This window comes from Micropterus salmoides, unplaced genomic scaffold (genome assembly GCF_014851395.1).
Source record: "Micropterus salmoides isolate LMB-PRFRI ecotype aquatic unplaced genomic scaffold, ASM1485139v1 Ms_hic_scaffold_8, whole genome shotgun sequence".
NCBI classification, from domain to species: domain Eukaryota; kingdom Metazoa; phylum Chordata; class Actinopteri; order Centrarchiformes; family Centrarchidae; genus Micropterus; species Micropterus salmoides.
In genome coordinates this window covers 549,016-576,592 of record NW_024044570.1, presented here as the reverse complement: position 1 = coordinate 576,592, position 27,577 = coordinate 549,016, and the positions used below count along the sequence as shown (strand labels likewise).

General features: G+C 40.8%; 1 protein-coding gene, 1 long non-coding RNA gene and 1 pseudogene across 2 annotated transcripts; all 3 read left to right on the top strand.

The window, feature by feature from the left end:
* The first annotated feature begins 777 nt into the window (after positions 1-777).
* LOC119893923 (palmitoyltransferase ZDHHC7-like) lies at positions 778-7,803 on the top strand. Its single transcript, XM_038706333.1, has 8 exons — positions 778-921; positions 2,466-2,547; positions 3,404-3,709; positions 3,802-3,926; positions 4,374-4,470; positions 5,116-5,197; positions 5,443-5,573; positions 5,961-7,803. Exons 3-8 carry the CDS (start codon positions 3,410-3,412, stop codon positions 6,138-6,140), a joined length of 915 nt encoding a protein of 304 aa, XP_038562261.1. The 5' UTR covers positions 778-921; positions 2,466-2,547; positions 3,404-3,409; the 3' UTR covers positions 6,141-7,803.
* A 1,009-nt stretch (positions 7,804-8,812) lies between these two features.
* LOC119894012 lies at positions 8,813-12,285 on the top strand (annotated as a pseudogene).
* Positions 12,286-21,406: 9,121 nt separating this feature from the next.
* Positions 21,407-26,133, top strand: LOC119894031. The gene is made up of 3 exons (XR_005442861.1): positions 21,407-21,661; positions 24,118-24,591; positions 25,896-26,133. It is a non-coding gene; the product is annotated as an uncharacterized LOC119894031 (long non-coding RNA).
* The last annotated feature ends 1,444 nt before the right edge of the window (positions 26,134-27,577 follow it).

The window sequence follows — 27,577 nt, the reverse complement described above, 5'->3', positions numbered from 1 at the left end:
AAAGGCGGGGTCCACCCTGGACAGGCCGCCAGTCCATCGCAGGGCCACACAGAGACGAACAACCAGTCACGCTCACACCTAAAGACAATTTAGAGTCACAAACTAACCTAGGCCGCATGTGTTGGACCACGCAGCCACGGGGAGAACATGCAAACACACGTCATTTATAATAATAAAAATAAAGAATGAATAATACAGAAATGTCAACCTGAGAAAACACAGCGATAGAGAAGACTTCTGACTTGACAGTTGTCCAGAAGACACTCATTGACCGAGGAGAAGCCACAGGTTATAGAGTGAGATTGAGTTTGAAACTCCCTCCCGTGCTCTCCATGTGTTTTTATTTTTTATCCTGCAGCCCTCTGGGATTTGTTTAAATATAAAGTGAATTACAAATAAAATGCATTATTATTATTCTGCTAGGCAGCAGACATTATACATCTGAAAGTTATAACAATGGTAAATAAACAGTGGAGCAGTGCTGAGGATGAATTAGAGATATTCTAATATTGTGTGACACATGGATTTTTGATTTCCATGATCATGTAGATTAAAACAAACAAAAGAGGCCTGAAATATTTCACTTTTATATATTAAAATATAACAGTTTTAAATTGCAGGGAGAAATTAACTTTATCTGCGATAGTCTAATTTTCTGAGATGCAGTAAAGTAGTGAAGACTGATCAGTCCCAGTGGATTCTTCTTCACACCTTTCCTTGAAGTGAAAGGAGTCCAGGTGTCAAAGGTGTTTAGGAATTCGGCCGCAGCCCTGAGAATAACCGGTGCGCGCGCCCCGCCGCGTCCCTCAGCTCTACTTCCGGGGTCGTTCCCTGCTCAGTGGGTCAGACTGCCAATGTCTCAGATTCATTAAGAAGATAAAACATCCGAGCGGAAAGTAGTTGGAGGTGTGTTTGCAAAAGGTGAGTCATGGAGGTTAGAAGCAACAACAACAACAACAACAACAACAACAACAACCACCCGGAGCTGCATTTCAGGGTTTTAGCGTTAAAATGCTAACACACGAAGATGTTGCTGGTTAAACGTGTTTATTCACGTTTAATGTCATTCCGGGGGAAATAATGGTTAATTGCGGGTCTTGTATGAGTTAATCTGTCAGGGGCGGAATATTTAAGATGAAAGATTCGTAGCTGAAAGATTTGACAGCTAGCTGAGCTAACTGAGCTAACGGCTAACGTTAGCTGTTAGCTGCTGAACATTTGTTGTCATAACGTCCCCGTTTGGTACCAAAACGTATTAACAGCTACTTTATTAAAGTTAGAGTAAGTTAGAGGATTTACCGGGAGCTAAATGTGGCTGATTCATGCGGTTTAAAGGCCCCGGACATCGGGTGGCTGTTGGTGTTGTTATGCTAATGTTCTAAGCTAGGTCAGATATTGTTGATGTCTGCATTTTAAACCACAATGAAAGCGTTAGCATTAAGCTAAGCTAAGCTAAGCTAGCTGTGCAGCTGCTGGAAGAAGAATTCAGTTCATAAAACTAGTAATAAAACTTCACTGTACAAAAACAAACTCTGTTACAACTGCATTAAAGATGTTAAGTGAAGGTATGGAAGTATAATCAGAAACTTAAAGTATTAAAACTACTCAAAGCAGAAAGAAAAAGGTTGTACTATTATATATCACGAGTATTATTATTAGTATTATTATTATTACTCATGCATTCATGTAAAAGCCGGATTGTACTGTTGTATATTATTTATCAGACTTTAATGATTATTTCACGATTAATCTGCTGATTATTTTGTTGTTTTTTCTTGTTCGATTGTAAAAATTCTGAAAATAGTGAGAAATATTGTCACAGTTGGCCCGAACCCAAAGTGATGTCTTCTCAATCCCTGTTTTGTCTGTTTAAATCTAAAAATGATTCAAATCACACTGAGATAATCAAAAGGAAAAGCAGAAAATCTGTGAAGCTCAAATTTTTGTACTTTGCTTAAACGGTTATCAAAATAGTTGCCAATTAAATTTCTGTCAGTCAGCTGATGTACTAGCTGCTCTGTTGTGTAGTTTAATTTATATGCTTTAAAGTTTTTGTGTGCAGAACACTTCCTTTGTAAAGTAACTGAAGCTGAAAATGAAGGGAAGTTAAAAGTAGAATATTTCCCTTTTTGAGATGTAGTGGAGCAGAAGTAGAAAATGGCATGGTAAGAAAATACTCAAGTAAAGTACAGATACCTCAGGTTTGTACTTAAGTACGGTACTTGAGTTAATATACTTACTATACTATACTACTTATAGCTACTGTCCACCACTAGTCAGCAGAGTACTCGTTTAATGTTTTCTTTGGCCAGCTTCAACATCTGCATTCTCCCTGTTTGTGAGTAAAGAAAGTAATTAATGTTTTTACAACCGTGAACTAAAAACGGGGAAAGTTTATCAGGTCCTAGTATCAGACTGGTCGTGGTTTGACTTTAGCTCTCTGAACTTTTCTCTCTGCTGGACAGAGATGTGAGCCAGAGGCGAAACAGCTTGTGGCTTCGTGGAGCAGCTGGAGGAGAAAATGCTGTAAAGTAGAAGAACTTTCAAGTAAGTTTCCATCTTCATCCTCACTGATTTAAGCTGAACCTCGCTAAGATTCATCTTCACTGGGATGTAGGGAAACAATACTTGATTGTCTTCTGATTCTTCACTAACTTGACATGCAGCCTTTTTTTTTAATCATGTTTAATATTCTTTGACAAATACATAAAGGATTTTTGTGCCTGTGTTTGTTTGGTTTGTGCTTATGTTTATGATTTTATTCTTTCTGTGAGAGGAACTACAACAAATGACTACGCTGTAAAACTGTTTTGAGCTGTCATAAATCGTGACTTTTGTTTTCAAACAAACTGAAGATTTTCTTGGACGGACTGAAGTGCAAAGAGCCCTTTGGTGGCTTTCGTACTCTTTCAGAGCGCGTTGCACGCAGACAAGAATGACATTTTGAAGGAAACTGAATAATTCTAATAACATTTTTATGTTACAACACATGTGACGATGTTCACAAGGTTCGTTTTAAAAAGACTTCAGTGATGAAATATATGACTGGAAAAAGATTATTTTATTCCAGCAGAAAGTAACGCATGCCGGCGCACTTGTTGTTTACATATTGTTGGTGTCTTGTCCGTCTCTCTGTCGGCGTTTCCTGTTTCCTCCGGGTACCACACAAACGATTTAAAAAGTGGCGGGGGCATCTTCTGTGCTAATTTCAACCACACTCGTGACACGAGATCTTGTCACCCCTAATTATTATGAATATGGAGCTTCTCACAAAAATCAGCGTCACTGTCTGACTTTAGCACAAAATATTGGTTATTTGCAGCTGAACTTTCCGGTTATAATTATCTTTGAACATATAAATACTAACTTTAACCTGCCTTTCCTCCTCTGTTCCCTCCCTCAGGGCAAGATGTCCTCAGGCCACAGGCTGAGAGATGTGGAGCAGCAGCGCCCCCTGCTGGACGGGGAGGAGGAGGTGGAGAGCAGTTTGCAAAGCGATGCAAAGCAGCTCTGGTTCATCCAGGACTGCTGCGGCATGGTGTGCGCCTTCATCACCTGGTCCCTGGTCTTCTTCGCCGACTTTGTGGTCACCTTCGTCATGCTGCTGCCCTCCAGGAGCTTCTGGTACGCCGTGGTCAACGGCGTGGTCTTCAACAGCCTGGCTGTGCTGGCGTTGGCCTCCCACCTCCGCACCATGCTGTCCGACCCGGTGAGGAAGCTGACGGTTTTAAGGGAGGCCTGCTGGCTGTTTTCGGGTTCGTTGCAACTAACTTGTCCGTGTTTCCTCCGTGCTCTTCTCAGGGAGCCGTTCCTAAAGGAAACGCCACCAAAAAGTACATGGACAGTCTGCAGCTGAAGCCGGGCGAGGTCATCTACAAATGTCCAAAATGCTGCAGCATCAAACCTGAGAGGGCTCATCACTGCAGGTCAGTTTAAAGCTGCCGAACACAAAAGCTGACCGCAAACAATCGCCTATTCAGACATCCAACAGAGTCAGAGCACCATTATCGTCCCACTGCATGACATTGGTTTCAATGTCTTGTAAGCTGCTAACTACGTCTGACTGCTGTTTGGTGCTGAGCAGGTCGGGTACAGCGGGTTTATCTGAGCTTGTTTGATGAACCACCACAGAGGAAACTGCCATAAAACCTAACGAGGATCTAAAAGCTTCTGTAGAGCTGCAGAGTTGGTGATAATTCTCTCTGGCTTCAGCACTATGAGCAGCGCCTTCTGCATCACACGTTCTCATTTGTTATTCATCTGTTAAAGATAAGGAGCGGGCAGCCCAGGTGATTGTTTTGAGCGTGTTAGGAGATAATAAGTTGGTCTAGTCAGGAAGTAATACTTCCATGTTCTCTATTTTTCTTCTGCAGTATCTGTAAGCGCTGCATCCGCAAGATGGACCACCACTGTCCCTGGGTCAACAACTGTGTCGGGGAGAAAAACCAGCGCTTCTTCGTCCTCTTCACTGTAAGTTCACTTACTGCCGTGGCCACTTATCTGATTGAGGGACTTTCGCAGAGGACAACCAGAAAACTGCTACATTTTTTGGAAAACGAGAGATGAAAGGAAGAGACGGGAGGGCTTGTTGCATCGTTAAATGACTCCCATATTCTTTTTTTCATCTCCGACTCCTGGAAACGAGTCAGTCTTCGTCTGCTGACTGAGGAAGTAACCATGGTGACAAATGTGTGTGAATAGAGTAGCCTGTGTTCAGGTCTGTTTGGAGCTCAGACGCTCCACCAAGTGTTACTTACACTTACTGACTGCAAACCTTTCAGGTTACAGATGCAGCACTGGGCGGGTCTATAGGCCGCCGAGCCCCCAGAACGCTCCTAGTTTTTCCAGACCCTCATCGTTTCAGCTGACGTGGCCACACCTAAGTGACAGAAAGCAAAAAAAGGAAGACAAAGAAAAGGGCAGGGGAGCTGTCGGATACCCGAGGGCCAAGCTTTAAACACCTTCTGCGCTGCCTGTATTTGTGCACATTGTTAGCCATAAAAAAAAAAACATTTGCACCTTTTTGCATTCAACGGCATCTAAACTCTGTCGCTCATGTGGGTAAATGATAACGGGCTGAAACTGTATTTCCTGGTACATGTTTTCTGTCCACAGATGTACATCGCTATAATCTCCAGTCACGCTCTGGCTCTCTGTGGATACCAGTTCGTCACCTGCGTCAGAGTGCAGTGGAGAGGTGAGGCCTGAAAACCGCATTTAAACTTTATATCAAATGTTCTTTTATCCTCTTCCCGTTTTTTCTTATTTGGTGCTGCGCATCAAACCTCAGTCCAGCTTTGGTACGTTCAGGAAAGGCTCTAATGTCTCATAATTAACAAATGTCGGCCTGGGATGTAAAATTCATCTTTGATCAGATAGCTGCCGATTTTCCTTTTTGTTCTCGTACAGGCTTGTACTCTTACTGTGTTTTTCTGTGTCCAGAGTGCAGTGATTTCTCCCCTCCCGTGACGATGATGCTGATGATCTTCCTCTGCATGGAGGCCCTCCTCTTCCTCACCTTCACAGCCGTTATGTTCTGCACTCAGCTCCACTCCATCTGCAACGACGAGACGGTGAGCGCATAAACGCGGGTTCTGCATGTTCTACTGTATTAAAAGTAATTATCACCACCCCCGTCTGTCCTGTGTGTAGTGAGGACGGATATAATACAGTATCATCCGTGTGAAGGTTACTCTGCATCTAAAGCTGAATTTCTACTTGATGCAGGAGGCTAACAGCAGGAGGTTTGTGTTTGAGCGTCTGCAGCACTAGATGGATGTGTTGTACATGAGTAATCATCCTACTATAATTATATTCCACACAGCAACTGTGTTTACAAGTTTGTCTGCATGTTGGATGCAGAATATTCTAAATTGATTTCTCATGTTGTCTTCACTCTCAGCTAGAAGACCCTGTTTACTGTAGGAAGGAGTCTAACGGGTTGTGCGTCTGTGTTTTAGGAGATCGAGCGTCTGAAGAACGAGAAGCCGACGTGGGAGCGTCAGACTCGCTGGGCGGGACTGAGGACGGTGTTTGGAGGGCGGCCGTCGCTGCTGTGGATCAGCCCCTTCGCTGGACTCAAACTACCGTCCCTTCTCCCGAGGCGCACCTGGAAGGGCGGGGCGGAGTTCTCCGTCTGACCAGCTGTCATTCAAACGCTGCACAGCGGAGTGAATCCAAATAAACCGCTGTGGCGGTGTTTCATGGTGCTGATGAACCTGCAGAGACCCGCTGGGTTTGTTTTTACCTGTTGGCTGTTTCTGAGCCCCAGAAAGCAGGTTCAGACTCTGCTGCAGTGCCCAGAAGCCAGATGGTCTCTCACCTTCCTGTTAGGTGGAGCAGCATCATCCCGACAGTCAGAATGATGCTCCTGGACGTGTGGAGAATCTTTGGACAGAGTTTCATCCGCATGAATCAGACTTTAAGTTTTTTAAAATCTGCTCATTAAGATGCTGGATCCTCTGAGAGCAGTTACTGACTACAGAAATCATTTTGTGTTTGTTGAAGTTGATCAATGAAATATCATAAACTGATAAAAATCATTTTTCCTGTTGATTTAAGTGACATCATCTGGTTAAAGTGGAGATTTCTTCACATTCAGTGTTTCTCACCAAAAAGTATTGTGCTGAATGTGTTTTATTCCTCATAAAATACTTGCAAAGCCGTTCACTGGAGGATTCTAAGGGATAAATTCAGTATTTCTTTATCATTTTGGTGTCAAAATGACTGTTGGGTAGAAAAAGATTTGGAATCTGCGCAGTAGATCGTTTCAGCCAGCTGCTGCTGCAACATGTAGCAACCCGGTTAAAAGAGGCAATCTGTGGCAGGAAGACAGCGGTGGAAATGTGAGTAAATATAGTTCCTCTACAACCACCTCCTCTCTCTGAAGCATGAAGCTTCTTCTGCACAGACTCCAAAACGTTTTGTACCTACTAATCGTTTCCAAATCCAAACCTTTGAAAATAGAGTCCAGGTTTAGAAATACCAACATTATCTTTAAAATCCTGTATTGTTTGCATCCATGTTTACTAGCGTGCGGTCTTCTTCGTCTTCTCTGCGTTTTGTTGACTCGTGTTTCTTGACGGCTCCTGTAGATCAGAATACTGTAACGCACGGCCGTGCACGAGACAGACAAACTGCTCCGTTCTGCTACTGGAGGTGTAAAACATTACAGGGAACCTTTAAGAAATCATGTTGCGTGCTAAAAATAATCAAACCACTTTTTTTTTTTGCTTCCTTACAAGTAATATGAATCAAAGGTTTTTTCTTTCCTTATAAAGTCACATTTGTTTTTCACTTTGGCTGATGTGTTTCCTCAGGATAAACCCATCCCATTGGGCCTAATGCAAGAACTGTTGCGTTCTCATCCTAAACGTCTCTTTGTTACTGCGCAAACATGTCAAATGTCTTGGTTCAACCTGATGAACGACTCCTTTACACCCTCAAATGGTTATCAAAGACTGCCTGTTCCAAAAATAGAACTTATTTATTAGAAGTTTTGCCGTTGGACATTAAAAGAAAAAGGGATAGTAAAAGTTGTTATGCCAAAATAAAATAATAAATGCCAGTAAAATCCTGTTGTCAAACCTTTTTATACATTGAGAGCACATCACACTGATTATTGTGTCGTCCAGATTGAAATCTTTACATTATGTACCATTCATTTAAATCAATGTATATTTTTCACAATAGTTCATGTGAATCTGAGTAATTGTACATTTATCTTATGACATTTCAGAGCCTTTTCTATGCCCCTTTGTTTCCAGACACTTAATAAATCGAGTTCCTCTCTACCTCTTTAAAGCATCGAAGCTTTTATTTGTTCTCCTGGTCGATATCTCTGACGTGGTTAAATGGACTTTGGCTGTTCCTGCTCCGCAGAGGATGAACACTTTTAGGTTTCGGTGAACTCATGACTTGTTCTTTAGCAACATCCTCAGGACAATCTACATGTTTTGCTGCACTGAGAATCTCTGTACAATACACTTAAGCATCAAGGCATATTATTCCTAGGCTGCGGTTGTTAGCCATGCTAGCAGCGTAGCTCCAGGGATGACGGCATTGGTCGGTCTGTCCTCCACTTTGGTCCAGACTGAATTAACTCGACAACTAGAGAGCAACACATTCTTTCACAAATGTTTGCAGAAGCAGTCCGCATGCCGGTGCTTTATTTCATACACCTGTGACCATGGACGTGATTTGAACACCTGAATTCAATAGTTGTCCTAAAACCTTTGGCCAGTACAAGAGCATGTTAGCATTTAGCAACTAGCCTGCTATAGCGTATGATGAGCTGGATACCATGTTGTGCCAGACAGATTAGAGTATTAATATACTCCTTTGTCATTGATTTGTCAGCGGGCCGGACAGGGGGGCAGACACGGGGATGGGGGGCCACAAACAGACAGCACAGAGGACAAGACCTGCAAGAGAAGGGGGATGGAAGGTGGGGACAACAGGGAAAAGCAGTGGGAAACACCAATTGCAGAAAGCAACCAAACCTGCAATAGAACAGAGAGGGGGGGGGAGTTTGTAAGCACAGCCACACAGAGCTGCAGACATGGTTGTAGACTCCCTGTTTCGGGTCTTTGTGGAGTGTCTCTGGGGTCTAGATTTAACCTGACCCTCCTCTCCCCTAACATGTCTTGAAAACCCTAATGTCTGCCTCTTTTCACTTCTGATTACAGCTCAGGGTCAATCACAGTTGGGCGGTTAAGGTATTTGGGAGCTGTTTCTTCTTGCTTGTCCCTCGTAGTGAAATTATTGTGTGGTCAGACCTTTGTTCCCTCCTTCAGTCCCTCTCTGCAGGGTTGGTTTTTGACTCCATCTGTGAAGGAGGCCCAGTTTTCCCACTGACGGAGGCAGCAGTTTGGTGCCAGTTAATCATTTCTGATCTCTCCACGCTGCCTCACAGACTCGACCCTCTACACCTTTCATTTAGAGAAGCGGTCTCCATCTCTTCAGACATGTTTCCCTGCTTATTTCTTGTCCTGGTGTTTTGGGGCCCGGTTGGCGGCGGGCCCCTGACAAACCCCACCCCGACATGACGGACCAGGAGCTGTTCTGGGGCAGCGACCAGTACGACTTCTCCGTGGTGCTTCCTTCTGCAGGGTTGGAGTGTTTCTGGCACTTTGCTCACCGCGGAGAGAGATTCTACGTGAGCTTCATGGTGAGAATCTGAGGCCTCGACACGTTTCTCTCCACATCAGCAGGTTCATAACGTTAACAAAAACAATATTTCAGGCTCTCTAGAGTTCTCAGATTCTTTCATGTAGTATAGTAGCATTTTTAAATTCTATTCAAATATAGTTATTTTATGTAGTATTTTATATATATATATATATATTTAAATACAGTAGCTTATTTTCTTATAGTATATAGTAAGTTTTTTTAATTATATTTACATTTAGTCGGTTATTTTACTATATAGTATGGTAGTATTTTATATGCATTATTTTATGTACATCTACAAATATAGTAAGGTATTTTTATATACTATAAATAGTATATTTTTATGGATTTTACACACATTTACATATAATATAATAAGTTGATTTTATACATATAGTGGCATTTTAAATTAATAAAAATATTGCATTTTCACATATACTGTATTAAGTAGGTTTTTTTTATTTAGTATAGTAGTGGTATTACATGTAATACTCTTTTATATAGTCTGTGGTCGTACTGAATATATATTCAAATATAGTAAGTTATAGTAATAGTATTTTATATATATTCTGATATACTTTAGTAGGTTGTGGTAGGTTATTATATAATATATATGTATATATATATTTTACAGTACTATCCTCACACATTGTATTTGACACGTGATCAAATCCTGTCGCCTCAACCACAATATCTACACGTTTCCTACAGTTTCCAAGTGTGACTCAGCACACTGCCTCTGTTCCTCCTGTCTGTCTGCAGGTCCAGTGGGTGACGGGAGTCGGCCACGACAGACACCTGTCTGTCAGCGTGAACGCTCCCAGCGGTCTGTTAGTGTCGACTGTTGATGATGCAAAGGGTCAGATCAACTTTGAGGCCGAGGAAACAGGTGATGCTGCCACAACACCAAAACAGTGCAAAAACACCAATAAAGCACGACATGTTGGGACGTTTAAAAACGTGACTGATGGGAATGCAGCTTGATGAGGCAAAAACAAAAAGAAAAGTTAGATAAATAAGTACTTTTCTGTTGAGCAAACTGAAGAAAGCTTAACACCAAAAAGTTTGTGCTGCTTTAAATCTCGCTGAACTAAAAATGACATGAGATGTGAGGTACTGTATTTACCATAAATCTTCAGTCCCAGTTGGACGCCTGTCCCTTTCACTGGCCTGGTTTCGCTGCATGTTTTGACAGTCTGCATGGTTTTAACAGAAGTTCTTTGGATGTATAAAGGCCACCAGGTCACTTTAGGCTGCTTAGAACAAGCAGACAAACATAAATGTTAAAACTTTTGTCCGTATGGACACAGACTTTCTTACAATGTGTAGCATACATCGTTAGATTCCCCACAGTTCCGTCGTTCAGTTCATTTCTATGCAAACAAATTAGATTTACAGGTATGTTACACAAGCAAACACATATTTATACAAGTAATATTCATACTGGTTAAAATTTGATAGTAATCTATTTCACATCCTTGCTGAGCGAGAGTTTTGTGCAAAAGGAATTAGACACCTGTCCCAAATATAGGCAGCTTGAGTTCAGTGATTAAAGCAAATAAAACCTCGGGCTATTTATTAAAGTTTTACGGTAAGTACAATTATGAGGTACTTTACTTTGGCATTTCCAACTTCTGTTGTACTCCACTACATTTCAGAGGGAAATATTGTACTTTTTACTCCACTTCAACTTTAATACTGTTACTTTGCAAATTCAGATTAATGATATCAAATATGATCAACATAGAAATGATGATGTATTAATTTGGACACTTTATTACTTACACTTTACTTTATGGATTTATTGATCCATTGATGATATTGACAAGCTGCCCAGCAGTATAGGAAATAAATTGATCTCCACCAGCTGCAACATTAAAGTGATCAACACATTAATGCATCAATAATCATTATTAAATCACATAATGTTTAATAAAGTATTTAATGTTAATGACATTCACATGAGTATTTCTTCACTATGGTACTCCTACTTTAAGTTAAATATCTGAGTGCTTCTTTCTCCACTGCTCCTGTCATTAAGCAAAGATGGTCAAAAACCTGCACAGATCAATCAGTGTGATCTCTATGATCTTATCACATCACTTGTTGTGCGTCTGTCCAGGTTTCTATCAGATGTGTTTCAGCAACTTCCACAACCACTTTGGCACCATGCAGGTCTATCTCAGCTTCGGCGTTTATTACGACGGCTTCCAAGACCCGGACAAGCGCAAGGAGGACGAGAAGAAGAAGAAAGAGGAAGTCAGCAAAGACCTGAACAACACTCTGAGCGTCATAGAGGTGCACACACACAATACTGCCGTAGTTACACCATCACCACCATCTATTCAGTCAGTACTACACCACTGAGTAGTATTAGTAGTAACAACTGTAATAGTACCAGTAGTAGTGGTTTAATAATAGTAATAATGGGTTGCTGTGTACTGACAGTAGCTTTGGTATTATTGGTAAGTTGTCGTTTCTTTATAGGGCACCTTTAATACACTAAAACATTTACAGTATGAAGTAAAACATCAGTAATAATAGTAATACTAATAGTAGCAGCAGTAGTAGCTAATATTAATAGCTGAAATAGTATAAGTAAATATTTGAATGGCTGTTGTAGTAGCCTAGTTGTAGTTCTTATTATTGATGATGTAAAAGTTTAGCAGTAATGTTTGTAGTATTTGTATTTGTCTGTGTTCTGCTGTTGCAGGATGCGAGTCACAAAGTTGAGAAGTACGTCTTCCACATGTTCCGTTACTACAGCTTCGGCCGCATGAGGAAGAGCGCCGACTACTTCCTGCTGCTGTCCAACTCGCAGTACATCACCTGGTGGTCGACGGCCCTGAGCGTCCTCATCGTCGCCTCGGGTTACCTGCAGCTCCTCTTCCTCAAAAGACTCTTCATCACCAAGACCTTCACGGAGGAGGAGAAGCCCCGCTGCTGACAGACTCGTTGACTGTCGGGATGTTTAGAAACAGATCTGTGTAAAAACATTAAACCCTGTCTGCATGTGTGAGGGTAGGGAGCACATTTTTCTTCCTGGTATTGTATCTGTGTACTTGTGTTTCTTTACACAGTTTAAATAAACTTTACTGTTAGATGATCATGTGATTGGTTTGTGATGTTTTCTCTTTAGAGCAGTAAAACAGCCACTAGGTGTAGCCAGGTTTAAATTCTTGAGCCCTGACGCCCCTTGTCCGGGGGCAGCATCGATGCTACACACCTCTGTGAAGCTAGGAGGCTCAGCTAGAAGCTCAAATAAACCATTTTTATCCACATTAAACACACAAACACCAAGCATCTAAATGACTTTATATCACAACATAAATCGCTCTGTACATGGCTGCAGTTATAAGCATCCAGTTATCTCTAATCACAGCGTAACCTCATGTCCAACCTCTCAAACCAAAACTAATCTGAGATCAGCTATAAAGCTCACATCACTGAAATCACCAACATTACAGACTAATTAGCTGGATAAAAGTAACAACAAACGCACCAATGTACAGTGGGTACGGAAAGTATTCAGACCCCTTTAAATTTTTCACTCTTTGTTTCATTGCAGCCATTTTCCAAAAGTCAAAAATGTTCATTTTATTTCTCAGTAATGTACACTCAGCACCCCATCTTGACAGAAAAAAACAGAAATGTAGAAATTTTTGCAAATTTATTAAAAAAGAAAAACTGAAATATCACATGGTCATAAGTATTCAGACCCTTTGCTCAGTATTTAGTAGAAGCACCCTTTTGATCTAATACAGCCATGAGTCCAAGTTGTTCACATCTGGATTTGGGTATCCTCTGCCATTCCTCCTTGCAGATCCTCTCCAGTTCTGTCAGGTTGGATGGTAAACGTTGGTGGACAGCCATTTTCAGGTCTCTCCAGAGATGCTCAATTGGGTTTAAGTCAGGGCTCTGGCTGGGCCATTCAAGAACAGCCACGGAGTTGTTGTGAAGCCACTCCTTCGTTATTTTAGCGGTGCGCTTAGGGTCATTGTCTTGTTGGAAGGTAAACCTTCGGCCCAGTCTGAGGTCCAGAGCGCTCTGGAAAAGGTTTTCGTCCAGGATATCCTGTACTTGGCCGCATTCATCTTTCCCTCGATTGCAACCAGTCGTCCTGTCCCTGCAGCTGAAAAACACCCCCACAGCATGATGCTGCCACCACCATGCTTCACTGTTGAGACTGTATTGGACAGGTGATGAGCAGTGCCTGGTGTTCTCCACACATACCGCTTAGAATTAAGGCCCAAAAGTTCTATCTTGGTCTCATCAGACCAGAGGATCTTATTTATCACCATCTTGGAGTCCTTCAGGTGTTTTTTAGCAAACTCCATGCGGGCTTTCATGTGTCTTGCACTGAGGAGAGGCTTCCGTCGGGCCACTCTGCCATAAAGCCCCGACTGGTGGATTGCTGCAGTGATGGTTGACTTACTACAACTTTCTCCCATCTCCCGACTGCATCTCTGGAGCTCAGCCACAGTGACCTTTGGGTTCTTCTTTACCTCTCTCACCAAGGCTCTTCTCCCCCGATAGCTCAGTTTGGCCGGACGGCCAGCTCTAGGAAGGGTTCTGGTCGTCCCAAACGTCTTCCATTTGAGGATTATGGAGGCCACTGTGCTCTTAGGAACCTTAAGTGCAGCAGACATTTTTTTGTAACCTTGGCCAGATCTGTGCCTTGCCACAATTCTGTCTCTGAGCTCTTCAGGCAGTTCCTTTGACCTCATGATTCTCATTTGCTCTGACATGCACTGTGAGCTGTAAGGTCTTATATAGACAGGTGTGTGGCTTTCCTAATCAAGTCCAATCAGTATAATCAAACACAGCTGGACTCAAATGAAGGTGTAGAACCATCTCAAGGATGATCAGAAGAAATAGACAGCACCTGAGTTAAATATGAGTGTCACGGCAAAGGGTCTGAATACTTATGACCATGTGATATTTCAGTTTTTCTTTTTTAATAAATTTGCAAAAATTTCTACATTTCTGTTTTTTCTGTCAAGATGGGGTGCTGAGTGTACATTACTGAGAAATAAAATGAACTTTTTTGATTTTTGGAAAATGGCTGCAATGAAACAAAGAGTGAAAAATTTAAAGGGGTCTGAATACTTTCCGTACCCACAATCACAACCGCTGACTAATTTTTGCCATTTTCTGCGTTTTCAGTCCAAAAATCAGCTCATTTGATTCTAAAAATATCTCCGGATGCCATCTTGATTATTGTGCAATACCAGGGAGCTGTGCCTGCCTTCTCTCACCTTTTTCTGCAGAGAAGGAGAAGTGCTGCTTTGGAACGCACAGTGATATCGCGGTCTGGTAGCCGACCTGTAGTAGCTACACATCCAATATACCAAACGATTCGTCTATTAAAGACAAAGAGATAGAGCCTACTTCCATTCCTGCCCATGAAGTTCCGTTATCAAGTCACGGGCCTAAAGCATGGGAGTTCATTCGGTCATAGTGTTGACGAATATTCACTGTTTTTATCAATACTTCAATGTGTTGGAAGCATGGACAAAAATGGACATTCGCCGGGTATATTTTTGAAAAACTGTGTAATAACCAAGCAGGAAGCTTCTGGTCTGAGACGTGAATACAATGCAATGCAAAAAAAGAAGTCCGGGTAAACTGAGGCTACTTCTCAGCTGAATAATTACCTCAGTAAACACTTTCCTGATGAGTTTATGGTCTCAGTCGCTGGTTTCATGTTTTCTTCAATAGAACATGCAACAGATTCTCATGTCAATGCGTAGGGTTAGGCAGTCAACATGCATAAAGTCAGTGACTTAGGATTAGGTACTAACACTTCTGGTGGTTGTGGAAAGGGTAGGGGGCTTCGGGGGGGCTGTCAACACCTTTAACACGAACACTAGCTAGCTAGAACTTCTGGTCTGTACGGGACGCACCAGGGCGTCTCACACAGTCAAATAACTACGCTTTGTCACCCTTTCTCAAATCGTCGGTATATGACGCCCTGAGATGAGAACGGGCTCCAACATGATGATCATTTATTAAATTATGGTCCCATTTTTAGGAAAATAGACCACAGAGCAGAGTATGCTTCAGGGCGGGTTTATCTGTGATTGACAAGTCGTTACCATGGCGACCTGTCAATCAGGCCAGAGTGACTCGTACCCACGGCGCTGTGTAAATTTAACCAGCGCCGTTGAAAAAGCTTATTAGGAGTCGGCTGTTCTCTTTCTCTGGTGAGTACGTTTAGTTTTAAGTCTGTTGTTTGCTAGACAAAGTTATCAGCCCTGTTAAAATGACAGTTAACGTGAATTACAGATGCACCTAGCTAAGCAAGCTAGCTAGCTCTGCACACAGCCGTTAGCTCCACCATCTCGTCCAAATATGGTCAAAAAATCAGCAGTTCAAAACAGCAGTCCCCAAACCAACGGGTGACGTCATGATGACTACATCCATTTCTTGTATACAGTCTATGATAATAACTGCAGTATATTAGTTTCTTTTCATCAAATTTACAGTTAAACTTGTATTCCAGGTGTATTAGAAGATATTCTGTCGCATTATAATGAGTTGAATGTTGGTTTTGTGTTAACCTGTTGAAAGCAGACCCCCTTTTTCCAGAAAAAACGCCTAAAATTACAAACCCAAAATAAATCTGGAATATTTCCTCAACCATTTGGCCTAGATGCATAATTCTGGTCTCCTTTGAAAAGTCAGAAGCTAAGGAATATAAATCCATTGTGTATTAATATATTTATTTTACTTTTACAGACTACATGGAGATGCAATAAAGAAAAAATCTGAAATTTTTAGCCTCGCCTGGTAAAAAAAGCTATATTTTAATGCAATAAACCATCAAAACCATCCTGAGTTAGCTTTTAATGCAACTGAATATCTTCTAATACACCTAGAATGCAATTGTAACTGTAAATCTGATGAAAATAAACTAAAATACAACAGTTATCATACAACATTTTCAAATATACCAGGCGAATACCAGGCAGTATTTATTGTTAAAATGCTGACTTTTATTGATAGATATCTTTAAAACACTTTTTCAGTCCATACAACCTATTTCCAAATGACAAAACATTGAAATATTGATAAAAACAGGAGTATTCATCAACATTCCTGTCACCAAAAGCACTCCCATGTTTTACAGGCCTGTAGATTTAGAACGGAACATCCCACAGGGGGGTCAATCGATCCGGCTTGATGCATGTCTATATATCTCCAACGGATCGGCCACAAAATGGCAAAAAACACCGTATGTTCTCAAGCAACATGTTTCCTCTCTGCAGAAAAGACGACAGCAGGCAGGCAGCTTGCAGGTATTGCGCAATAATCAAGATGGCGCCCGCTTAGACTCGGAGCAACAACATCGGCGGGTTTCGGAGTTAAAACGGCGAAAAAAAAAAATCAATCATCAATCATTATCATTGCCCAGAGCACCATCGCCCCCGGTACCGGGGTTGCTGTTAAAAATATACATTTTACACGAGGCAAGGATGAAAATATATTTTCCTTTATTGTATTTCCATTTACTCTTTAATAGCAAAATATATAGGTTCATTTAGTTGATTCATATTCCTTAGTTTCTGACCTATTAAGGGAGACCAGAATTTTGCACCTAGGCCTAATGGTTGAGGAGTTATTCCCGATTAATTTGGGGTATTATTGTTGGCGTTTTTCCTATCCAGTTCAGCCCACACTGAAGAAAATCTAGTCGTTATCATCGGTGGAACTTGTGTTTTGTGCCCCTGTTGGTTTGAATCTGTGTACACAGCACAAAAGATGGGTTTTTTTGTTTGTTTTTTACAGGAGCAATTATTTTATCTTTTGTCCTGACGATTGTGCTGAGAAAAGTTAAGCCATGTTTAACTTTTTTGCTGACGACCCTGTATTTTCTCTGTGCGGAAGCCCTGCTGCTACGCCAGACTGACTATTAAATGAAAACTACTTTACGTTGTTTGTCCGTATATGTAACCTACTTTTTAGTCAGTTTGTCTGACGGGGATAAAACTTTCAACTAAAACTATATGGAGTCAACAAAGGTTCGGACAAGCTCTTGTTTTTCTTTAGGGCTGCGTAGACTAATGTTTTGTCTGAAAGTACACAGGACAATAATAAAATGTATGTGTGAAACCAGATCTGTTTTGACAGACCTCACTTGGCCTGTCTCTGTGGAATGTGGGCAGTACTGCGTGTACGTCAATTCTGAGAAGCTATATAGATTTTGAGTAGATGCTTTATGACTTGATCATCTAGCATGTTGTTACTGTAACTGGTAAAGTATGTTAATGTGTGTTAAAGTACTTTCACTTTGTTGACACTCCTTTAATACATACACTACATGGTCAAAAATACACAGACACCTGAACATTACAATCATATGTGTTAAAGGAATCATATTTGTGCCAATTTATTCAAACAAATCCTCTTAAAAAAAATCAAACAAAAACTAAGAATTGGAGAGAGAATAAAATTAACTGAAACAAAAATAATAATAATAATAATCTCAAAAGTTGAAACAAATGTTTCCCTTTTTGGTAAGCTTACAAAACACTTAGATCAGGAGAAAGAAAACATCTTTGGATTCATGATATTCCTTGTGTAAAAAGACAGGATTTCGAATGCATTTGTTTAGTTTGCAACAAATACGGCAAATGCTGCAGGATCAGTCACTATTCTAAGGCCCCATCCACACTACTGCGTTTTCGTTTTAAAACCGAGACCTTTTGCCACGTTTGCTCCTCCCGTCCAGACTAAAACGGCGAAAACGAAGACCTGAAAAGGAGAAGTTTGAAAACGCTGCCGACCCCGTTTTTGAAACTCCGGAGAGCGTTTTATTGGAGACGGGAAAAATGGAGGACTTCAGGAACGATGACGCAGACGCTCACGATTGGCTCTCTAATTACCGGATGCTGCTGACAGAGGTTTTCACAGTGTATTTTTATTAATATACTTTGTACCATGCAAATAATAACTATAGCCTACACTTGTACTGTGTCGCCGTTTACCTTTACGATTCCCAGTCTGTTTTCCGCCACCACAGCCGCTTTTAACCCCCCTGTTACATTCAGTAACAGTTGTGTGGTGCGGTTCTTCTTCTGCATTACTTTTTTTTCCCTTCGCCAGATCTGTAACTATGGAGTAGCAGCTTCATGTTTACACTTGCACCCACATGCCCAGTGTACGTGGACGTCCACTAGATGTGCGTTTCCAGTTGTTTTAATACAGATCAACTCTGATATGCAGCTAAAACACTGGTGTGGACGGAGATCGTATTCGTTTTAATTCTCCTTTTCTAAACTAAAATGGAGAAGTGTGGATGGGGCTACGCTCACACCCTCTATGGGAAGAAGAATGTGTCTGACTTGACGTCAGTGTTTTTACACCCCACCTCTTCACTCGCCTACAGCTTATGTTTGACTATGAAGTCATCTCAAACACACCCACTGCTTGCAGTTTTGACACAAACGTCTCTCGTGGACGGGTTTTTCAGGGGCCAGTGAGTGTTTGAGTGACAGCTCAGCGCCACAGACATTGTTCAGTGCAGCAAGCTGTGTTCACACCCTAAACACTGGAAACTTTACGGGAAACTGGATTGCTACAAGATTAATGAATTTAGTATGGATCATACGTTGTCTGAGCTGTAGCCTGCTACCAGTTTGGATGAAAAAATAAACAACATAACATAAAATTTCACTAGATATAGAAAAAGATAAAACCTGTAAAATAAACAGGTTGCTCAGATAAAATCAGGAAAAGCTATCTGATGAAAGTGGGTTTTTAGATAAGACTTAAAAGACGACATTGACTCAGGAGACCCATCCCTGAATAGTTAAAAGTTCTAAACTATAATCTGGAGTAAAGGCATGGAGAGAGAGTTATAAGAATATCCAAAAAGAACTTAACCGGGAAAAAACATCATTGAGATTTAAAATGTGTCCTGGCCAAGACAGGCAGCAGCACAATTAACAAGGTTGCAGACATTGAGACATACAACAACACAAAAATAACATTTTCCAGTAGGTATAAATAGTAAATTACAATAAATCATAATTTCTTTAATATTCCCCACATCAGCTGATTCCAAGCAAAAGGGGCAGCATACTTACACAGCCCTGAGGGAACGATAGTCCTTAGAATGAAGACAGTATCTTCCCATACATTAGTCCTGGATGTAGATTTGTAAGGGCGCCAATGTTTGTAATGAACCTCAGTGCTCCATGGTAAACAGTATCCAACACTTTCAAGCTTTGAATGGATGCATGAATGTATTTAACATTGCCATAGTCCAGCACTGACATAAAAGTGGCAGCAACAAGTCTCCTTTTGGTTTCAAAGGAAAAACAACTTGTTTTTTAAAATAAAAAGGGCGCCAATTTAAAGAGGCTACTGCCGTAATGTGATCATACATCTTGGGTCTGATTAAAAGCTGAGCCACTGAATTCTTTACAGTCATTTTAAGGTTTTTTGATTAAGACAAGATAAGAGATGCAATAACTGTTGCAATAGTCCTAGTGTGAGGAAATAAGGGCATGTACACCAGCTACCTGTTTTACCTGTTTGCACTGATCGGATTGCATGACAATACAAACAAATTACAATGACAATAAAGATTCTATTCAATTATTTTAACAATATTTCTAAGGTGGCTTAGTGATGAGTTTCTCAAATAGAATAAGACCTCTTGCAACAGGCTTTATATGCTGTGAAAGGTGACCAATAGATGGTCGTATTTATTTCATAATATGTTGGGGTCCAATAGCAAGGATTTCTGTCTTGTTGGTTTTTTTTTTTTTAGACATCCAATTTTTTCAGCTAAGCAGTCCTGTAAGGAATTTAGCATACTGAGGTCAGTGTTGTTCTCAGGGAGGTACAATTGTGTATCATCTCCTTAACAATGTAAAGAAAAAACGTGTCTGTGTATTATATAAACCAGGGGGAGCATATGGAGAACAAAATTGTTAAAAAAAAACATCCTTCAGGCACAGGAAAGGGGAGTAACATGACTTAAAATAGTCAAAACGTCCTATTTCACAGATATTATGCATGCCAGATCAATGCAGTCCCACAAATGCCTACTCAGTGCCTCAGTCCATCTTGCAAAACCATGGTCAATTGTATCAGGGGCAGCACTCACGTGCAGCAGCACCAGAGTTGAGCACGTGCCATCGTCAGTGTTCATTCAAAGGTCATTCAGAAGAGCTTTGTCAGTGCTGTGATCGCATTAAAAAAACTTTGTCAAGAGGGCTAGAGGATACTTTCATCCAATTATCTTACAGAAGCCTTCAGTGGGAGGAGTTAGAGTTGTTTACGGTTAAGATTCGTGGGCAGGAAACAGTTTGGTAGGACCCAGACGCAGACACGGGAAAAGGCAGATTCAGTTCTTAAGATTTATTTCCATAAACAAAAAGCGAGCACACTTACAGACTGAGTGGCTGAGTCCAGAAAATCCAAAGGCATTAAATCCACATGAGCAAACGAAACAGAAATCCAAACAGGTAATCAAAACTCCAAGAGACAGGCAGGAACATGAGCTGGGAATAAACAGGACAAAACACCGAACGAGACAGGGAAACTGAAGCCACGACAGACAGGGTGTAACACGTACAATGACCTGACAAGAACTGAAGACACAGACAGACACCAATTAGGCCATAGGGAAACTAATGATAACCAAGAAGAAACAGAATAATATAAACAACTGATCCATAAGCAGACAGATCACAAATATACCATAAAATACCACTAACAGGGAAAACAGACTGAACTAAGATTAAACAGAACACAGAGCAAACATGGCCAAAATGATAGAGGAGTACACAGACAAACATGAGCTAAAGCACAGAACTAAGAACTAATGCAGGATTAAGACCTAAGATAAGAGACAAGACATAAATAACTAAGGACAAGGAACGAGAGAAACAGAGGCAAATAGACACATGAAACCAGAAACACACATGTGATTTATTAACAAAACTTAAACAGGCTTACATGGGTTAAAGACAAAAATCCTAAACAAGGAGAACACAAAGACATGCAGGGAGCACAGAACATGTGACGAGGACAAGACAAAGACTGAACAAAACTGAGGGCTTCAACACAGACACAGAACAACACACACCGGGCAGGATAGTCAAGCACAGCTGAGACACATGAGGTCAATCAGGGCAGACACATGCTGTGCAAGATGCAAAGTCTGTGAACAAAGACAGAAAATACAAGAACCCAACAGGAAGCACGACTCTGAACATGGAACACATGACATGATCAAATAAACTTACAGAACCATGAAACCTGACGCAGAAAACCCAAATCAGAACAGAGTAACACACAGGCTATAATTAAAACTGGATGCCACAACTATGAACCCACAACTATAGGCGTCTATAGATGCCTCAGATTCCACAGCGGGGAACAATGAAGAGTATAAAAGCTCAACAATAGTTTCATTCTCTTCATCCTGCACACCTGAAACCGGGGGACACCTAACATCATCATCCACCTTCAGGTAAACCTTCTGTGTGAGATTATTCAGACAATTTATACAGTGTTGCATCAATTCTTTGACTCATTCTGAATTGCGTTCAAATGGCACCGTGAAGACCTGCTTCATCCTCGCATTATTTCTGCTCAAGACACGGTCCAGTGTTGATAAGCTTAGCCTATAATATTCTGAAATCTCTCTATTATTTTATTTTGTATTTGACGTAATGTTATGGCGTTATTTTCTAGGACCGTGTTCACAAGACGTTCCCGACCACCTTGTGTTGGTAATCTTTCAGTTCTGCCAAACAAATAGTAAAATACTGTAAATATTGTGTAGGAATACATTTCCAAAATACTTTACAGTAAACATACTTTATTTTTGCAGTGTGACCTGATGAATAAGCATTTTGACTGGTTTGGAAAAGGAAAGCAGGTCACTTCCAGTTAGATGTAGAGAATTGTGCATAGTGTTTTGAACAAAGTGTTTTATGCAGTGGAAAACTGAGTGAAAGGCTGAGAAATAGCTAATGGTTTTGGAGATTTGAGGGGAGGTGTCGCTCTTTGAGTTCGTGTGACATGTACAGTTGTAAAAAAGTGTAAATGAACAGAGCTACTGTCGCTACTGACAAAAGGACAAAACATTTCAGTTTGTCTTTAAGGCTGTAATTTGTGGGATTGAAGTAGACAGGGTGATAAGAAAAAGCAGATAATGGTGAAAAAGGTTAGAAATACTGTCTCTGAGCTTGTGAAACGACATCTGTTTTGATACCAAACTCACTCGGGCTGCTTCTGTGGAATGTGGACAGTACTGCTTGGTAGTCACTTCTTTAGTTCGTTGTTGAGTAAACTCTGCCCCAAGATGTGTGGATGCTATATGAATTCTAGCAGGAGATCAGACTCTTAGTATGAAAACCAGGCAGACGAGATAGACTGGACAGGAGATGCATCCAGTTTTAATGGTAACGTGAGGTTAGGATTTACTTTAACCCTCCAACGTACAGTTTTCCTTTCGTTTCTTTCCTTAAATACCTTGAAGGTCGTTAAAAGGATCCCATTCAACTCTATGACAGCATCAAATACATTCTGTATCGTGTTGTTTCAGCTCTGCACTAAACATGCACGGTGTGAAATATTTAAACCTGGGACATTTCTGTATTATAAATTCTTTAGTATTTTAAGATTAAGATATTTTTGATTTCCGTGGACAGTAAGCCGCAATCATCAAGATTAAAACAAAATATTTAAATATTTTAGTTTATGAAGAAAAGTTTTCTGAGTTGCACCTGTACACTACGTGGTCAAAAGTACACGGATGCCTGAAGATTACACCCATGTTTCATTGTTGAACATGTGATTTCCAAACTGAGGGCATTCGTCTGTTCAGCCTCCACTCTTGTGGTTCCAGGATTTAGACAGTTGTCTAAAATATCATCATATGTTGAAGCATTACAGTTTTTCCTAATTGCTTAAACACTAGGCTATTGAATTAAAATTTCAAAACCATGACTCCATTTTTAAAAAATGGAGACCCGTGTTCATAAACTGTACACACAAATCCCTTCATTTGTCATTGCCTGCACCCTGCGGTCATTGAGAAAGCACAGGTTGAGCTCAGTCAGCAGACAGCTACCCAGGTGAAAAACACAAAGTGTCATAATTGATAACACACCAATCAGAAGCTTGAATAGAGAGATAAAATGGACCAGAGTCAGTACATTCAGTTTCGGAACAATGGATCCAGAGAAATCTGAAGGAAGAGGAGGAGGACATCAGAGAGGAGGAGGAGGACGAAGAGCAGTGTGGGGAGGAGTAAGAGGTGAAGGAAGAGTTGGAGGAGGTAGAGGGAGAATAATTTGTTGTACTGTGCAGCACACTAAGGAATAAAATGTGCAAATGCACTTTGATTATTTCTTTTGCGTTCATCATGTGAGCTACGTTACTAAGAACCAGTTTTTGTAGCATTGTTTTGAATTGATCTCACCAGTGTGTCAGACTGTGTTGCACAGTGTGTGTTTTTGAGGGCTTGTGTGTCCTCTCTGAAGGCAAAGTTTGGTTTTTCAGTAAGATTGAATGGTCATTTTGACCTGAAAGTAGGATGTTTGGGAAACTGGGTGAGAAGTTGTGGATTTGTGTTCAATCTATTCCTAATCCAAACCAAATGTTATTTTATTGTAATAACAAATTAAATGTGTTGCAGATATGTTAAGAATGAACATTATGCAAATTGGCAGATATGTATGTATAACAACAACAATAAAATAATAATAAAATGCTTATCCATAAATACTTTCTTCTGGCTCAGATTAAATGTTTCTTTGTTTCGCTTTATCAGAGTTCAGTAGTTTAATCAGTTTATCTCCGTTCAGGAAATGTCAGTCTTGTTACTTGTGCTTTGTGTTTCCCATTTCAACAGGATTTACTCTGATTTATTTACCTTTGACTCATTTCATTCCACTGTGTTTCTCTCTTTTTCTCCAGCTGGTCATGGAGTACATTGGTAACATATTGGCCTTATGCAAAGGCATCATAAGTATGGCAGGTAGGGTTCAGACCTGCAAAGACACCTGTCGCAATATCGCAGACCGAGTCAGAGATCTGGAAAGGCTGGTTCACTCCCTCAGACAAAGCCAGACTTCTGGAAACGTGAACAGAGCTCTCACCGAACTCTCCAATACTCTGAGCACAGCCCAGGAGCTGGTCAGGAAATGCACCAAGAGCAAAGTCAAGAACCTGATGACGTACAGCAAGTTAAAAAGTGTGGATAATCGTCTCACTAACAAGATGCAGGTCCTCAACACATATCTGCAGGCTGACCAGTTGGCCCTTGCGTATCCTTCTGCAGTTGCCTGCAGGCCTCAAACCCCCACTGTTGTTCATGCAGCCATGCTTGAGATGGAAGATGATACCATGACTTTCACGGAGGTTGTCGTTGTTGCGCAGTGATTTGGAAAGGTACTGTGTGTTGGTGTTTCATTGTCTGATCATTTATTATTTACATGAGCGTTCATGCTGGTTGTTTTCACCCCTCCTTAGCAAATTAGATCTTAACTTACATTTGGGAAATTGGCTTTTTTGCAGAGTGAAAGAGGAAGATCGATACCTCTCTCAGGTGTGCTACTGAAGTGTAAAACGCTAATACGCCATTTAGCCGGAGGTCGTATCACTGAACACAGGGATCTCGCGTATCTCAAGGATATCTCAAGGATATCTCAAGGCACCTACCTGTTTTGTTGTTTCTTCGTAATTTGCGTAGCCCATAAACTACACGGGTCAAAGTTTGTCTGATGTCACCAGATCGTGTATGAAAGACAATCAATCCAACATATCCAATTTCAATCCATCTGTCACCACAACCTTTGCATAGACTTAAGGTCCCACAGACCCTCAGGTGTTTTCAGTTATGTTGCCGATTAGATCAGTCAGGTTGGACCTCATGTAAAGCTCTGCTGAGATTTACATGAGGTCATCGTTTAAGTCATCATTTAACAATGCGTAGGCGTTAGACGGGCGTCGGCAGCGCAAACGGCAGTGTTCACACACTTCCTGTGTACTTTGCGTGTACCTGGAGGATTAAACGTAAACCCACTAGGGTGCATATCAGGGCCGGATCATCCCTCGCCTACTTTGCACATCGTAAATAAACCAAACGTGGCGACACTCAAGGAGGTTTTATGATTTTAAAGAGACGTCATAACGATCTCGGTCATTGCAGACTAGCTCCAGGAGTTTTATTGTAAACATCCCGCCATAAATCTCCTTTTTTAAAGTCAGCAGCTGACCTTCTTCTTCTTTTGCGTTTAATGGTGGTTTTGGCAAACCAACTGCATCCCGCCACCACCTGGGCTGGTGTGCGGAACAATAGATCGCTGCTGACCTGCCGGTCAGATCGACATGCTGCCCCCACGTTCATGTGCTGAGCTGCATCTCGCAGACGTGCAGCGTTAATTTCTGGAGACCTACGCTCAAAAGGAACGCAGGATACGGGCGGCAGCCATCTTAAACGCATATTTAAAAGCAAGTTTGTCCAGGGCTTTACTAATAAGAATGACAACGTTTGAAAAAATAAGTCATGAAATAATTATTATATATCTTGTTATCTTGTTGCACACAATAAGAAATGATTATCTTTTAGGATTTACTTGACTACAAACTGTAGTATTGCTCTCATGAACTGTGTGTAGTCATGGAGCGGTAATGTGACCATGCCTGAAGTGAGACAAAAAACTGCATTAAATAAATGTATTTTTCTTTCACAGGCCTTCGGTCAGACAACACGACTGAACACAGCACAGAACAAATAATGGAGGAGCAGCCAACCACCACAACAGACCCATCTATAAATGAATATTGTTTTAAGGCTTCACTTTCTAGTATGAAGTGATGGTAAAAATATTTTGTTCCAGTAGTTTAGTCCAAGTCATTCATTAGTAGTTTACAGCGTGTTTATCAGATATTCGTAGCTGAAAAGCAAGAAACTTTAAGCATGCAAATAAACAAATCATACTGATATAAATGCATCAAATTCTTTCACTATTTCTGAAGTTAAAACGACCAAAATGGTCCAAATGTAGCAAATATAGTAGTCATCTCAAGAGCAACACTCACCCCTGCTGTCAGCCATTTGTGGCTGTATTAAACTAGAGATATTTTCTAAAACAAATGTTCCTAAAGAGGCAGATTATGTATAACTGGATCAATGTAGTTGGAATGGATGAAACAAGACTTGTCAACAAAGGTGATGACTTTATTACAAAGGCTTAACAAAATACCACTTTATTGTTTCCCCTCCGTGAATCTGTAAATACAATTTGCCAGAATGAAATAGTTTAAAAATGCAGAGATGAAGGACTTTTGTATTACTTGGATTTAAGCCTGTTTCAGTGGCATGTTGTAATGTACCTGTATGTAACAGCACATCAGGTTGAAAGACTTTTAGTTATATTCAGACTCCCATAAGATCTCCTTGTAGTTATTTTATCATAGATTCTCTCTGTCATTTTAGTTTCTCACAAAGTGTAAAGTAGTGAGTGTGCAGCTTGTATAACAGTGTAAATCTGCTGTCCCCTCAAAATAACCTCACACAGCCATTAATGTCTAAACCGCTGGCAACAAAAGTGAGGACACCCCTAAGTGAACATGTGCAAATAGTTCAATTCAATTCAATTCAATTTTATTGATATAGCGCCAAATCACAACAACAGTTATCTCACAGCGCTTTTCATAAAAGAGCAGGTCTAGACCGTACTCTATGATGTTATTTACAGAAGCCCAACAGTTCCCACCAAGAGCAGCACTAGGAGACAGAGGCAAGGAAAAACTTCCTTTAAGAGGCAGAAACCTCGAGCAGAACCATGGCTCAGGGTGGGCGGCCATCTGCCTCCACCGGTTGGGGGTGAAGGAGAGAGAGGGAGAGAGAAAGAGAGAGAGAGAGAGAGAGAGAGAGAGAGAGAGAGAGGGGAGGGAGGCAGCCTACACAATATCCACACAGAGGTACAGACAGTGAAGGTGATGTTGCTATAGACTACATGAAAAATGGTACAGATATTTATAGTAGTGTTAATGGTAACAGTCGTAATGTTAATGATTATAATAACAATAATAATAATAGGACTAGTAACAATAGTCGTTGCAGCAGAGGGTGTCGAGCAGGATATATAGTCACCAGTTCTTACATTTTACATTTACATTTACTCATTTGGCGCTTTTATCCAAAGCAACTTACATTTGAGGAACAACATACAAGCAAATTTATTGCAAATCTGTATGATAAATGTATGTAAATGTTGCTCAGAATAGTAATATGCACATTAAAAAGTATCTAATGCCACTACTTTCTCTGCAATAATGAGGGATAGTTTAATAGGAACTAACAGTACTAGGAACACGTTTTGGGTTACGTAGTTGGACCGTACATCACTCACCTACTGGGAAAGGATTG